The sequence below is a fragment of the Myotis daubentonii genome, chromosome 9 (assembly GCF_963259705.1).
Source record: "Myotis daubentonii chromosome 9, mMyoDau2.1, whole genome shotgun sequence".
Taxonomy (NCBI): Eukaryota; Metazoa; Chordata; class Mammalia; order Chiroptera; family Vespertilionidae; genus Myotis; species Myotis daubentonii.
The window spans coordinates 67,572,626-67,587,198 of record NC_081848.1 but is presented as its reverse complement, the minus strand read 5'-3'; the positions used below and the strand labels follow the sequence as shown (position 1 = coordinate 67,587,198).

Below are 14,573 nucleotides of genomic sequence, written 5' to 3'. Positions count from 1 at the left end.
CATATTTTATCTCCCCAATAAATTACTTATGGAAGATCCCTGTGGATTGTGTTTGCGTTAGTTATATGAGTGTATTACTTAATGATATTTCTTATACAAATCTAAGCTTTCAACAGAATTCTACTCTATTGCAGGTAATAGTTTTATTTATTTATAAAATGGGTTCATACAATTACAGGAAAAATAATGAAATAGAATCCACAAATAATTAGTTTTGAAAACATATGTCCAAAACCCACCAGCAATGAAATACTGGTCATCCTACATCACCGAATTCTGATTAAAATGGAGATATTAAATGAACATTTGGTTCACTCAAAAATACCTAAAGACCTGCTATTTAGGTTTAAGAATCATGCAAATTTTCTGTTTAGTGTGACGAATGCATAAGAATATTTGAACCAAGATATTCTATTTGGAAAGCTTAAAACACTAAATTGGCCATATAATAATAACTATATAATTTTTTATTTTGGCTTAAACAAAATTGAGCAGACTTACCTCTTTCATAAAATCCCTATTTTCCTCTTTTAATTACTTCAAATTTTGTGAACTTATGGCCTCAGACTGGAAGAACTGAGTATCTCCAATGTGATGTTCTTGAAGCATCATGAATTCTTACTTTATTCTTACTTTCGTACATGAAGATGGATTATCTCTACCCTGATTAACCTGGCATTTACTAACACATATGAAATAATTCCTTGCCTTTTCTGACTCTCATATATTGTACAGTATGAAGTACATATTTCTCTTGCAAGTTTGAGTCAATTGGCATCTAATCCCAGAAGAATCTGAACCTCAAGAGTCTACGTCCACAGAGAATAAATTAAAGCAAAATACATAGAATGGAGTCTGAGCCAATAGTACTTCACAATGGGATTTTTTTCTCTCTCAAAGGAGGGACCTGAAGAAACAGTACTCACATCTAGGGGCCATCTTTGAGAAATGGAGCAAAGTGCCTTTGAACAAGAAGCACTCAGTGCTAAGAGACAGAAACTCACAATTCAAATACTGTATCTGAAAGTTGAAACAAAACTGCACATAAACTTGGGAATACCTTGTTTTAGGTTTATTTACAATGACTGGGGAAAGTCCTCAGTTGGGTTAAGGACTACCAAAGTCCACTTCTACACAATAACATTTGTTTAGGGGTTAAAAAAACCACATACACGCATTTCTGTTTATCAGTAAAATATACTATATTCTTAACTTCTAAATCATTCATGTTACCTTATGCCCAAGAACAGGGCTTTACCTGGAAAATTTCACCACACCCATGATTCTAAGTGTTCTAGGACAGGTTTTATGAGATTTTAAGAAGAGCTCATCTTAAGAAATCCCCTTATGCTTCCAGCAGGAGGAGAACAAAAAGGAACATTTTTAAATACACCACAGCACTCTCTGTCCCTATGCTCACCCTCAGGAGAAACTAGTTAACCAGAGCCTACTCTGGATTGTATTATCAGAGCCTAATTGACCCAAGGGCAGGGAAATGCCCAATTTCAGACCCCTCCAGCCATCCACTTGGGAGAAGGGAAATACCTAACCTCAGCCCACTCCAGGCATCCTGTCCCTACGTATGGGGGAGAAAAAGAAACTTAGAAACACTTGTGATGTTCACAAAACAGAGGCAGCACTTCACTGAAAGACTGAGACCTAATCATGGTCTACAGAACACTCCCCTCCCCCTTTGCTTTGTCACCACAGCACTCAAAGCTGATTGGCATCAGTTCCTTTCACTCAGTACATCATGTAGGCCTACCAAGAAGAAATTACAAAGCATACAAAAGGGCAAAAGATACAATTTGAAGAGATTGACCAAGTAGCAGAACCAGACGTGGCAGGGATGTAAAATTATCAGGCCACGAATTTTTTTTAATTAATATTTATTGTTGAGATTATTACAGATGTTCATTTTTTTTCTCCCCATAGCTCCCCTCCACCCGGTTCCCACCCTATCCCAGACCCTCGCCACCCTATTGTCTATGTCCATAGGTAATGCATACATGCTTATAAGATCTTTGTCTAATCTCTTCTCACACTCCCCCACACTCCCTTCCCTCTGAGAATTGTCAATCTGTTCCATTTCCATGTTCCTGGTTCTATTCCATTCACCAGTTTATTCTTTTCATCAGATTTTTTATTCATTTGATGTTTAGATTCAATTGTTGATAGATATGTATTTGTTGTCATTTTGTTGTTCGTATTTTTTTTTTTTACCTTTTTCTTCTTCCTCTTCTTAAAGAATACCCATCAGCATTTCATATAATACTGGTTTGGTGGTGATGAACTCCTTTAGTTTTTTCTTATCTGTGAAACTCTTTATCTGACCTTCAATTCTGAATGATATTTTTGCTGGATAGAGTAATCTTGGTTGTAGGTTCTTGCTATTCATCACTTTGAATATTTCTTGCCACTCCCTTTTGACCTGCATAGTTGCTGTTGAGAAATAAGCTGGAAGTCATATGGGCACTCCCTTGTATGTAACTAACTTTTTTCTCTTGCTGCTTTTAGGATTCTCTCTTTGTCTTTAGCCCTTGGCATTTTAATTATGATGTGTCTTGGTGTGGTCCTCTTTGGACTCCTCTCTGTACTTCCTGGACTTGTAAGTCTATTTCTTTCACCATAGGGAAAGTTTTCTGTCATTATTTCTTCAAATATGTTTTCAGTATCTTGCTATCTCTCTTCTTCTGGCACCCACATAATTTGGGTGTTGGTATGCTTAAAGTTGTCCTGAGGTTCTTTAGACTGTCTTCATATTTTTGGATTCTTCTGGTTGGGTTTTTTTTGCTTCCTCATATTTCAAATCATTTATTTGATTCTCAGGATCCTCTAGTGTACTGTTGAATCCCTGTATATTATTCTTTATTTCAGTCAGTGTATGCTTAATTTCTGACTGGTCCTTTTCCATTTTTTTGGCATTCTCACTAAGATCTTTGAAAGTCTCACTAGTTCCTCAGAGGTTTCTAGAAGATTCTTGAGTAATCTTATAACTGGTTTTGAACTCTATTTCCATTAGTTTGCTTTCTTTCATTTCTTTCATTTGTGACATGTTTCTTTGTCTCCACATTTTGGCTGCTTCCCTGTGTTTATTTCTATGTATTGGGTAGCTGTTAAGTCTCCTTTGGTTGATAGAGTGGCTTTGTGTAGTAGGTGTCTTATAGGGTCCAGTGGCTCAGCCTCTCCAATCACCTGAGGTGGACACTTGGTGCACTCCTTTGTGCGCTGTGTGTACAGTCTTGTTGTAGTTGAGCCTTGATTGCTGTTGGTATCACTGGGAGGAACTGACCTCCAGGCTAATTGGCTATGAGGACCAGCTGTGTCTACAATGGAAGAGCTGCTGTGCAGGAGACACCCTTATGGGGCAGGACTTGCTTCAGTGGGGCTTTGGTGCTCACTGAGTCTGCCCCTTGAGTGTGTCGCTTATGGATGTGAAGAGTTGTAATCTGGTATGGTCTCACACTGACCACTGGGTACCCTGGTTCTTGGGTCTCCAGGGAGGTACAAAGTCAGCCACTGCCTGGGGCTACCTAGCAGGAGCTACAGAGAGATCTGCAGATTTCTTCTCTTTGTATCAGGTTTGGAAGTGTCCAGATGATGCCCAGCTGTGAAGCAAGGCAGGCTGGTGCTGGTGCCTGGCCTTGGGCCTTTTATTGATAGGTTTGGGGCTCCCTGACCCAGCTTCAGCTTGTTTGACAGAGATTTAGCCTGAGAAAGGATAGGCCATTCACGTGCAAAAGCTGCTGCGCACAGCTTGGGTGGCGTTGTAAATTGGGTGGGGCGGGTCTCAGGGAATCACCAAGGCAGAGCAAACAGAAATGGCTGCCAGTTAGGCCTACACCAGGGAGGTCCTAGCACAGGAACAATGACCACTGTGAGTATCTTTGTCTGGAAGAAAGCCACCCGAGTTCCTGCCCCAGCGCCAGACAGTTCAGTTTCTCCCCATATGTGTCTGTGTCCCCCAGAGTCTCACCTGGCACTGGAGCTCAGAGGAAGTGGGAGCTTGTAAATTTAGTTCATGGTGCTGGCCTTTTAAGAGGAGCAGCTGGGTCTCCAGCAGCCTGTGTCACCAGCCCCAATCCACACTGGTTTTTATAGTCTGTAGTTCTTACTGCCCATAGGGACCTCTCTCCCCAGCTCTGAAACCCTGGGGTGGGGTTCTGGTGTGGGCCTAGGACTCCTTGCTCCTCCACGTGGCCTCTGCAGAGGCAATCTCCCTCCAGATTAAAAAAGCGGCATACCTGGGTGCTAGACCAGCCCATTCTATGCCTCCACGCTTCCTACCAGTCTCAGTGTGCTTTCTTCTTTATTTCTCTTGTTGTAGTACTTCCACTCAGCCAGCTTTCTGGCAGTTCTGGATGATGGTTGTTCTGTATTTTAGTTTTAATTTTGATGTGGTTGTGGGAGGCAGAAAGTAAAGGCATTTACCTATGCCACCATCTTGGTTCTCTTTGATTTCTAGTTCCCAGGCCAGGAATTTTAATCAATTATAATTGAAATTCTTAAGATCAAAGATATAAATAAAATGGAAACTGCCTTGATGGGCTTATTAGTAGACTGGACATGACTGGAGAATACAATCAGTGTGCTTGAGGATATATCATAGAAACTTCAATAAATGAAAAATATAGAGAACAAAGAGTGGAAACAAAACAGATCAGAATATCCTCCTTTATAATAAAAACCCAATGACCGAATGGTGGAACAACCAAAACGACCAGTCGACCAGTCACTATAATGCGCACTGACCACCAGAGGCCAGACGCTCAATGCAGGAGCTGCCCCCTGGTGGTCAGTGTACTCCCACAGTGGGAGTGCCACTTGGCTGACCAGGATGAGCGGTGCTCTCACAGCCAGCTGATCCTTGCTGGCCACGTCCCCCACCAGTGCACAAATCCTGTGCACTGGGCCTCTAGTCTAAGTATAAAAGGCAAAAGCAGACCCCAGTACTTGAGTTCTGACTAAGAAAAAATTCAGAGCCAAGGCTCAAACTTGCAAGGAAAAGTTTATTCAGCAAGCAAATCAAAAGTACACTCAAAAGAAAGTTTTGAGTGGTGGCTCAAAACACTGTCCCGTGGTGTGGGCTAGGGCTCCTTTCAAACCCTTGGATGAGGGTTTCTTCTTGGAGCTGACCTATTGGGGCCTGTCTGGTCTTCTCCTGTCCTTGTATGAAAGTCAGGTAGGGCTTTTATCTAGCCCCCTTGTTCTTCTCTAATGGAGGACAGAGTACAGGGTCTACTACATAGCTAGCTACATGCCACCGGATAAAGGTCAAACGGAGGATCAAACCCTAGAAACCTGAGACCATCTATGGGATGAAATGGCACCCTATGGGTGAAGTCCTGATTAACAATATTTATTTCTATTACCCGCTCTCCCATTTCTGCCCATTGCCAGGTAACCATTGCTAGGCGCTCAGGACTTTGTGCCCTGGTGACATTCCATATCTGGCCTATTGTCCTGCTCTGCTCATGCCTATCTGACTGCCTACCATATAAGTTCTGTGGGACAGCTGCAAATGGTGTAACACGGTGAAAAATGGAGCTATAAAAAGAAAAGGGAACGAAAGAAACAGAAGAAATATTTGAAACCATAATTACTGAGGATTTCCCCAAATGAATCTTAGATATCAAACTATAGATCCAGGAAGCTCACAGAATACCAAGCAGGATACATACCGACAAAAATTATACCTAGGCATAAAATTTTCCAACTATAGAAAATCAAAGAAAAAATTCTGAAAGAAACCAGAGACAAAATACACTTCACAAATATAAGAATAATATATGACTTCTTCTCAGGAATCATGCCTCATGAAAATTGATTACCTTCCCCCAGGAACCAATATTACCAATTAGATCTCAGCATGTGAAGACCTTAATTGATAGAGGATTTTCCTACTGGTATTAGGACTTACTCAAGCTTTATAAAATAAGGAGAACCACTTAAAGTTGTACAGGGTAAATGAAAAAAAAATGCATCTTCCATTGAATTTTGCTGACTGCCTAATATGAAAAATCAGATGGGAACATTTCTCACTATTAAAAGCAAAACAAGAATTTATCCTATTGTGCATTGTGTTGCACTTAAAAAGTCAAATAAAAATAATATGATCTGATAACAGAAAAATAACTACAGGGGCTCTAATTTAGGTTGGAAAATAAGGGTCATTCTCTGAGTAGAAGAGACATTTAATCAGTATATGGAAAACAAGTAGAGTTATCCATGTAAATATGGAAAAGAATTCTCCTAAAGGAAAATACATTAGAATATCAGAACAATAACTAAAGCAGGAGGAAGAGAGTCTGATTGAATGTATTTGCATGTATTTGGAGGAACGCAATTAAGGCCATTTATAATTATCACTGGCTTCCTGGTGTTCTCTCCCCAATCTCCTTCCACTAGATTTTGCATCATAAATGTTTAAGAAATAATTTAAAAGACAGAAAATACTTCAGGTCTTATACTAGGAAATAATGATCTCAAACTTGTGGCTTGAGACAAGTTATATAATGGAAATACAGAATGAAATACTTTAAAGCAAAATCTGACTAGGAAAGACAATTTTTACCTTTCTAGATAAAAGTAAAAAAAAAAACACAACACATTACCCTTTGTCACACCTAAGCCAGAGTTTTAACAATTAGTAAAATGGTGCTGGAAAATTACACAAGGGTGACAGTTAACAATGTTAATTGCATATAACCTCCGACCTATCTATCTTACATTTGGAAATCTATAATTTGAAATGTTATAACATCAACTTCAGGGGGAATAAAAGAAAACACACTGAATTTTTAACATTAGGATAAACAGACATTTTTTTCTATGAAATGTTGTGCTACAGAAACTATGAAATGTACTTTCATATGGCTATATATAAGATAATATTTAGTACACTTTCATATTTCATCATATTTGCATTGTGTCATTTTTAAGAGCATTTTGTTATTTCAAAATCTTTAATAAAGATAAAACTTACCACAATGTGTAAAATCATAGACTCCAGGAAGTGGAGGAAAATTCAAATCCTTAGAGAAAAAATGAGAGATTTAATTCACCAATGTTAAAAAGTGCTTCATGAAATCAGACAATGTCGGAGTGTAGAGTAGCCTTAAGAGAAGACATTGAGCCCAATCCCTCAATTTATTTATTTACTAATATATTCATTAATTCATTCATCCTACCACTCATTCAGTTTTGACATAGATGGAAGCTTTTGAAAAGTGAATTTTAATTATAAAATTAAACATATTTGTTGTAAAACAAGTTCAACAACTTAGATGAGAATGATCCCTTTCCTACTCCAATGTCACACTACTGAACTAACCAATGTTAACAGCTTGGCCTGTAGCCATTCACACTTCTCTCTATGATCATATACATACCTACATACCAACATAATTTACACATTAGGTGGATTTTACCCTCACCTCCTCACCTTTTTTTTCTTTCCTTTTTTTTTTTTTTTTTTTTTTTTACAAATTATGGTCAGTTCTACAAATTAAGCTTTGATTTGATTCTTTCACATCTATCAGTGATTTTGTCAGAAAGTTTCTTCCAAATCAAAGCATGAACTTATTCTTTTTATAATCAGCTGCAAAACACTTCAAAAAAAGAATATTTTTCTCCTAATAATGCAAATACAGGTTGTTGTTTTTTATTTCCTCTACAAAAGATGCTGTAATATTTGTTTCTGTATTCCTATTTCTAAAGCATAGACTTCCAAATGTAAGACAGCTAAGTCAAAGATTATGTACATTGCATTTTAATAGCAACCATAAAATAACAATTACTGTATGGCAATGTAGCTATTTACACATAGCTACTAGTACATTAGCTATGTATAAAATTGTTGCTCATATTGAATGGTAACCTTACTAGCCTTGCAAATAATCATTTTAATGTTTGTTAATCTAATAGATGAAAAAAAAATTTTGCCTTGTCATTTTGATTTAATTTACTCAAGCAATTGTGGATTTAAACAATTAATATATATAATATATAATATATTTAATCATAATTATAATATATATATTTAATTTAGGACTATTTGCAATTGTGTCAATTAGACATTCATTTCTTGGTTTATTCCTCAGCTGTGTTTCATTTTCCTACTGTGTTTTATATATGTATTCCAAAACTTTCCTATTTGAACATTAACTCATTGTGAGTCACTTGTTTTGCCATTTTTCTCTCACTTTCCATTGTTCAACATTTAACAAGGTTTATGAAGCCTTTCTTAATGAACTATGTTGATCTTTTCCTTATAACATAACATAAAATATCTTCCCACATATGAGAATATATAAAAGTTCTCCTGGATGCCGAACCAGTTTAGCTCAGTGAATAGAGTGTCGGCCTGCGGACTGAGGGGTCCTGGGTTCAATTTCGGTCATGTGCCTCAGTTGCGGGTGCATCCCCAGTGGGGGGCGTGCAGGAGGCAGCTGATTGGTCTCTCTCATCGATGTTTCTAACTCTCTGTCCCTCTCCCTTCTTCTCTGTAAAAAATCAATAAAATATATATTTTTTAAAAAGTTCTCCTGGATTTTCTTCTGGCACAAATTACATTTTCTATTTTATTCTGCATCATTTCACAAAGGACAAGCCTGATGTAAAGAAACATAAACAGTACACAAGTAACCTGATAATAGATAGACTCAGGAATTTTCTAACTCTCTAATTACCACTCATTACTGAATCCTACTACTGCATTTTTCTTTCAAACTTGCTCCTGAATGCACTTTTTACCTCCTTGTTCCTCACACTATAGATGAGGGGGTTCAGCATGGGGATGACCACAGTATAAAACAGAGAAATCACTTTATTGATATCTAGGGAGGAGCCAGAGTCAGGAAGAACATAGATATAGAAAAGAGTCCCATACAGGATGCAGATGGCTGCCAGGTGAGAAGAACACGTGGAGAAAGCTTTCTGCCTCCCGTCAGCAGTCTGGATCTTCAGGATGGCCACCAGGATGCACACATAGGAGATGGTGATGATCATGCCACTGAACAACACAATAGCTCCAGCCATGATGAAAAGAAGCAACCTATTGTTCTGAGTGTCAGCACATGCCAGGGAGAGAACAGGGAGAATGTCACAGAAAAAGTGGTTGACCACATTAGGACCACAGAAAGGTAAGCAAAAAGTGAAGGTCTCTTGAATAATGGCATTTAGAATGCCCATGGCATAAGGTCCTGCCACCAGCTGCACACAAACTCGCTGGGACATGATGACCGGGTACAACAAAGGGTTGCAGATGGCTATGTACCGATCATATGCCATGGCGGCCAGGAGGAAACACTCAGTCACTGCAAATTGACCAAAAAACCACATCTGTACAGCACAACCCATGAAGGAGATGACTTTTCTCTCCAGAAAGATGTCCCACAACAACTTCGGAGCAATGGAAGAAGAGGAGCCAATATCCACAAGGGACAAGTGGCTGAGAAAAAAGTACATGGGTGTGTGGAGTCGGGAATCTGTCCATATAAGGGCAACCATCCCCAAGTTCGCTCCCAATGTGACAAGATAAACAAAGAGAAATACCAAGAAGAGAATCATCTTGTCTGGAAAATGGCCTGTCAAGCCCACAAAATAAAATTCAGTCACTCCTGTTTGATTCTTATCCATTGTTGTGTGGCAATCTGTAATGAGAGCAAAACAACCCTTTTTTATAGATCAATAATTTAAAAAGCCATATAGCCTTTGAATCCATTAGCTGTCAATATCTATGTTCTTCTGATAGTGTAAATATTTGATTTTACAGCTCAATTGTGCTTTTCTTCTGATACTAAACAGTTCAAACATGTTTAAATACTATGGAGATGTATATATATACCACCTTTGTATTTTTTACTCACCTTTATCAAATCATAACATGCTGTAAATAATGTTTTCAAAACTCATGAGAAGTACAACAAGCATTCATGGAATTAGTCAAACTTCTGGGTTCTATGTATGGCTATTGTGCTAGTTATCTGTGCAGTCTGGGCAATTTATATTAATGTGTATGGATTTTACTTATTTAACATATATGGATGATCTACTGTTGCCTTTTAACTCTTTAATGTCATGATTTTAAACATGGACATTAGTTTCCATTTCCTTTCAGTTGAGTGGAAGAATGTTGATTAGCTCAGAATCCACATTTCAAGAAAACTGTGAAGATGAATAAAACCCATAAATCCTTCATGCATTCAGCTTAATCTGGTAACTCACATAACTAAAATAGAAAAATCCTTCTACTTCAATCCTATTATCAGTTACTTCTACATCCTAACAACATGTTAATAAAATTCTTGATCTGCTATTTGTCATTGTGTGCAACATACACAGAGGGATACAGACCTTAATAGAGAAGAAAAATCTGAAGTATTAAAAATATGGAGTTTCTTGCAGACCCAGAAGTGGCTATGGAATCTCAATGGTCATGCTGGCCTTCCTGGTGTCATTCTTTCTGGTTTTAACCTGAGAGTATCAGTCCACATTCCTACATACATGAAGCCTGAGGGTCACTATGGGCATTGAAATCCCTGTAGAGTTTGGGGTCATCTATGAGAGGAGAGAGCGCATGAAGACAGGAGAGAAAAACTCACAGCTTGGTCTCCGTGTGGAAGCTCATTGTTCCCGACTCTCCTGTAACAAAGGACAGGAGAGGGTGGCCCTTTCAGCATTTCGAAGTCCTTCTGCCTGTGAGTGGGATGGGAGCAGATGAATGGGTTGTGCTGATGCCTTTGAAGACATGTTCTCATGATGCAGAAATAACTCCTCAACATCACACCACCTGAGAAAACAACCAGAAATAGGAGCAGGACCAGGAACAGAATGACATGGCTGCTTCTCAGGGACTGTTGACCCTCAGGGATGTGGCTATGGATTTCTTTGGGGAGGATTAGGGATGCCTGGACCCAGCTCAGTGAAAATTGTACATGGATGTGATTTTGAAGAATTACAGGAACCTGATCTCCTGAGTCTTGCTGTCTTTAAGCCGGTTGTGGTCATCTTTTTGGAGCCAATGAAGGAGCCCTGGGATGTAAAGGGAAAAAAGACCATATCCATCCACCCAGCTATGTCCTCTGAGAACAACCAGGTCTTGTTGCAAAAACCAGGAATAGAAGATTCATTCCATAAAATAATACTGAGTGCATATAATTGAGACAAAAGTTATCAATGCAATGAACATTGGGAAAACTTTAACCAACAGCTAAATCCTAATAAACAGCAGAGAACTCAGCTTCCAGAGAACTATTATAATGTGGAAAATTCTTTGCCCAAAAAGTCAAATTACAATATACATCAAATTATTCATATTTTGGAGTAGACAAACAAATGAAGTAAATGTGATAAAAAGCTTTTCATCAATCATCAAGTCATACTGAACAAAAGAATATTCATACTGGGAAGGAAGCTTACAAGTGTAATCCATGTGGGAGAGTCTGAAATCTAATATTCAATCTAAATAGAAATAAGAAAATCCATTCTGAGAAAAACCTTACAAATGTAAAAAATGTGGTAAAACATTTAATTGGCTTCAGGTTTTACTACTACATTAGATAATGCATACTGAAGAGAAACCTTACAAATGCAAAGCCTGTGGCCAAGCCTTTAAATAACATCCATGTCTTATTCTACATTCATACAATTCATACCAGAGAGAAACCTTACAAGTATGATGTGGCAAAGCCTTAAATGAGCACTCAAAGCTTACTCACCTTCAGGGAACTCATAGTGGGCAGAAGTCTTACAAATGTAGACAATGTGACAAAGCCTTTAAGCAGCATTAATATCTTGCTCAACACCTGAAAATTCATACTGATGACTAACCTTACAGATGTGAGGAATGTAATAAAGCCTATAATTGGTGTTCAAGCCTTACTAAACATCTGAGAAATCATACTGGAGTGAAGCTTTTCAAAAGTAGAGTATGTGGCAAAGCCTTTAACTTGTTCTCAAAGCTTTTTCAATATCTGGGAATTCATGCTAGAGAGAAACAGTAAAAATATAAAGGATGTGCAAAACTTTTAACTATTGTACAAGCTTCATTCAACATCAGAGAGTTTATATTGAAGAGAATCTTTACAGATGTATCATCTGTGGCAAAGTCTTTATTCTGCATTCATATCTTACTCAACATCTGATAATTCATACTGGATCAAAGCTTAACAAACATAAAGAAGGTGGTAAAGCCTTACCCAGTACACAAAACTTGCTCAATATCAGAGAATTCATACCAGACAGAAACAATGCAAATGTAACTAGTGTGGCAAAGCCTTTATTCAGCTTTCACAGCTTAAACAACACACGAGAATTCAGAGTAGGAAAAACCTTGAAACTAAAGAGTGTTGGAAACCGTATAGATGGACCTGCAGCCCCACTCAATGTCAGGGAATGTGCACTGGGAAGAAATACTACATTTGTAATATAGAAGAAAAGACTTGTGTTCAAAATATACACTTCACTAAAGCCAAAGAATTCATGCCTGAAAGTGACTTTAAAGATGTAAAAAAAAAAAAAAAAATTGCAATGTAACTGAAAATAAGTTTAAAGTATCATAGAATTCATAGTGGAAATTTAATCAATAATAGTTTTCAGATATTACTCAAAATCAGAATATTTATTACAGAGAAGAATCCAAAGTTTAAAAACTGAGAAAATTACCCTTTTTGTTTGTTGATTTTGGAGAAAGAGAAACATCATTTTGCTGTTTCACTAATTGATGCATTCATTGGTTGATTCTTGTATGTGCCTTGACCTGGGACTGAGCCCACAACCATGGCATGTCAGGACAATATTCTAAGCAACTGAGCTACTCAGTAATGGCCAGATAATTTCTTTTTAGTGTGCTTCAAAATTTCAAGAGGATTGAGGTTTGGATGTGTATAATTACTTACAGTGTATTCTATTTTATATTGATAGCATTTGAGATATTTTGAGAAGAAAACATTAATGTGATTCAACTCTCATATCTCATAGTTGATGTTACTATGTTTTTATTCCTAGTATATATGTAAAATTTATGGGGGTGATTGTTGCTTCCTTAAAACCTGGAGCTCTGTAGATTAAGTAGGTTAACTCATATCTACTTTTTCATGGAAGATTAAGGACATCGTAAGAACAATGTATGAAGAAAATCTCAATGGAGATGCAGTTTGTGGTTGACTTAAAACATTGTTCTATGTCACCATGAAGGGCATCTTTTTGTTAACTAATGTAAGACAGAGGAACATTATAAATTTTAACTATTTTTTCCAATTACTCTTAAAAAATATAGTGGAAATTCATTAAAATCCTAATGTATCTTCATAGGATTCTTAAGTATCTGTGATGTGTGATTTCACCCTAATTCAATATGGCCTTATCTCAACTAGAACTTCAAAAAGCATATTTCCAAATAAGGCCATATTCTGAGGATCTGGGTGGCCATGAATATTTGGGGGACACTATTCAAGGTGTAAACAGATAGAGAGCAAGAAGAGCTATGAAGATAAGAAAGAATTTCAGCTCAAATGCCACTGTATATGAGAGCACAGTAGACAAGAATCAGCATAAGCTGGAACCAACTTAACCTAGAATCAAACACTGCCTCTGCATCTTTCTGCATAAATGGCTTTGTCTTATTAGTGTATGTTTAAAAGAAATGAAGACTACTTAGCTCACAGGGCTACTTGAAAGAGCGGACTAAATAAAGCTTACCAAACATCTGTAACATAATATGTGCTCATAAAATTTTCAATAATTAATTTTGAAAACCTAATTCCATGCTCCTTTTTTCTCTCCTTTATTAAATTTTTCTAGAACCTCAGGTCACTATTAGTTTCTCCCTCATCATGATTCTGTATCACCATAACATCCCTTCAAATAACACTTATCTAATATATTACATTATTTCTCAACATAGAGCAACTTGAGCAAAGAAAATCTGCTTTATTAATATTTATATTCCCTATGCTTATCAGAGTACATGGAGGGAATTAGGTAATTGAATAAACAAATGCCAGAGAAAGAAAATTATCACCATAATTTCAACCATATTTTCTTCAATTGCACATTATCCCGGGGTAGTATCATATTATAGTTATGAAGATAACATATACCAGTCTGATTCTCAGCAAAGAAACATGGGGAAAGCAGCTATAATGACAAACAAAAACAAAAACAGTGACCATCTTGGGTGATGTCCTCTTATGTGGAAATATGAGCTTAGGCTGGAGATAAAAAAGTAAACTGCCTCCTTATGTTCAAATACTGAAATAGCTATTCTGACAAAGGGCTGTTATGAACAGTGGCAGCTTCACTTTGTTCTCTGAGTAGCCCCAGAAGACAAATGCTATCCTGAGGGATTTCAATTATAAAATCACAAATGTAAGCTCAAAAGAGTAAGAAATTTTTCAAAATTTAGAAAATTCCAAGAGCGAATGATTGAGTTTGGAGACACAGCCATCCATTTAGGGAACACCCTCAGACAGTGATCAGACAGAAGCTTGTTAAGAAGATTGCAAAATAAATGAAGTTAAGAAGTTGAGAAATTCATCAGTAAAACATTTGTACGTCTGCATCCTGTCAGC

At 37.4% G+C, this 14,573-nt stretch overlaps 1 protein-coding gene across 1 annotated transcript; it reads right to left on the bottom strand.

The window, feature by feature from the left end:
• Positions 1-8,709: 8,709 nt before the first annotated feature.
• LOC132241684 (olfactory receptor 5G3-like) lies at positions 8,710-9,639 on the bottom strand. Its single transcript, XM_059710618.1, has one exon. It carries the CDS (start codon positions 9,637-9,639, stop codon positions 8,710-8,712), a length of 930 nt encoding a protein of 309 aa, XP_059566601.1.
• Positions 9,640-14,573: the final 4,934 nt, after the last annotated feature.

What these genes read in the sequence shown, in the direction of transcription:
- LOC132241684 (XM_059710618.1), bottom strand. Translation starts at nt 9,639, where the DNA reads ATGGATAAGAATCAAACAGGAGTGACTGAATTTTATTTTGTGGGCTTG.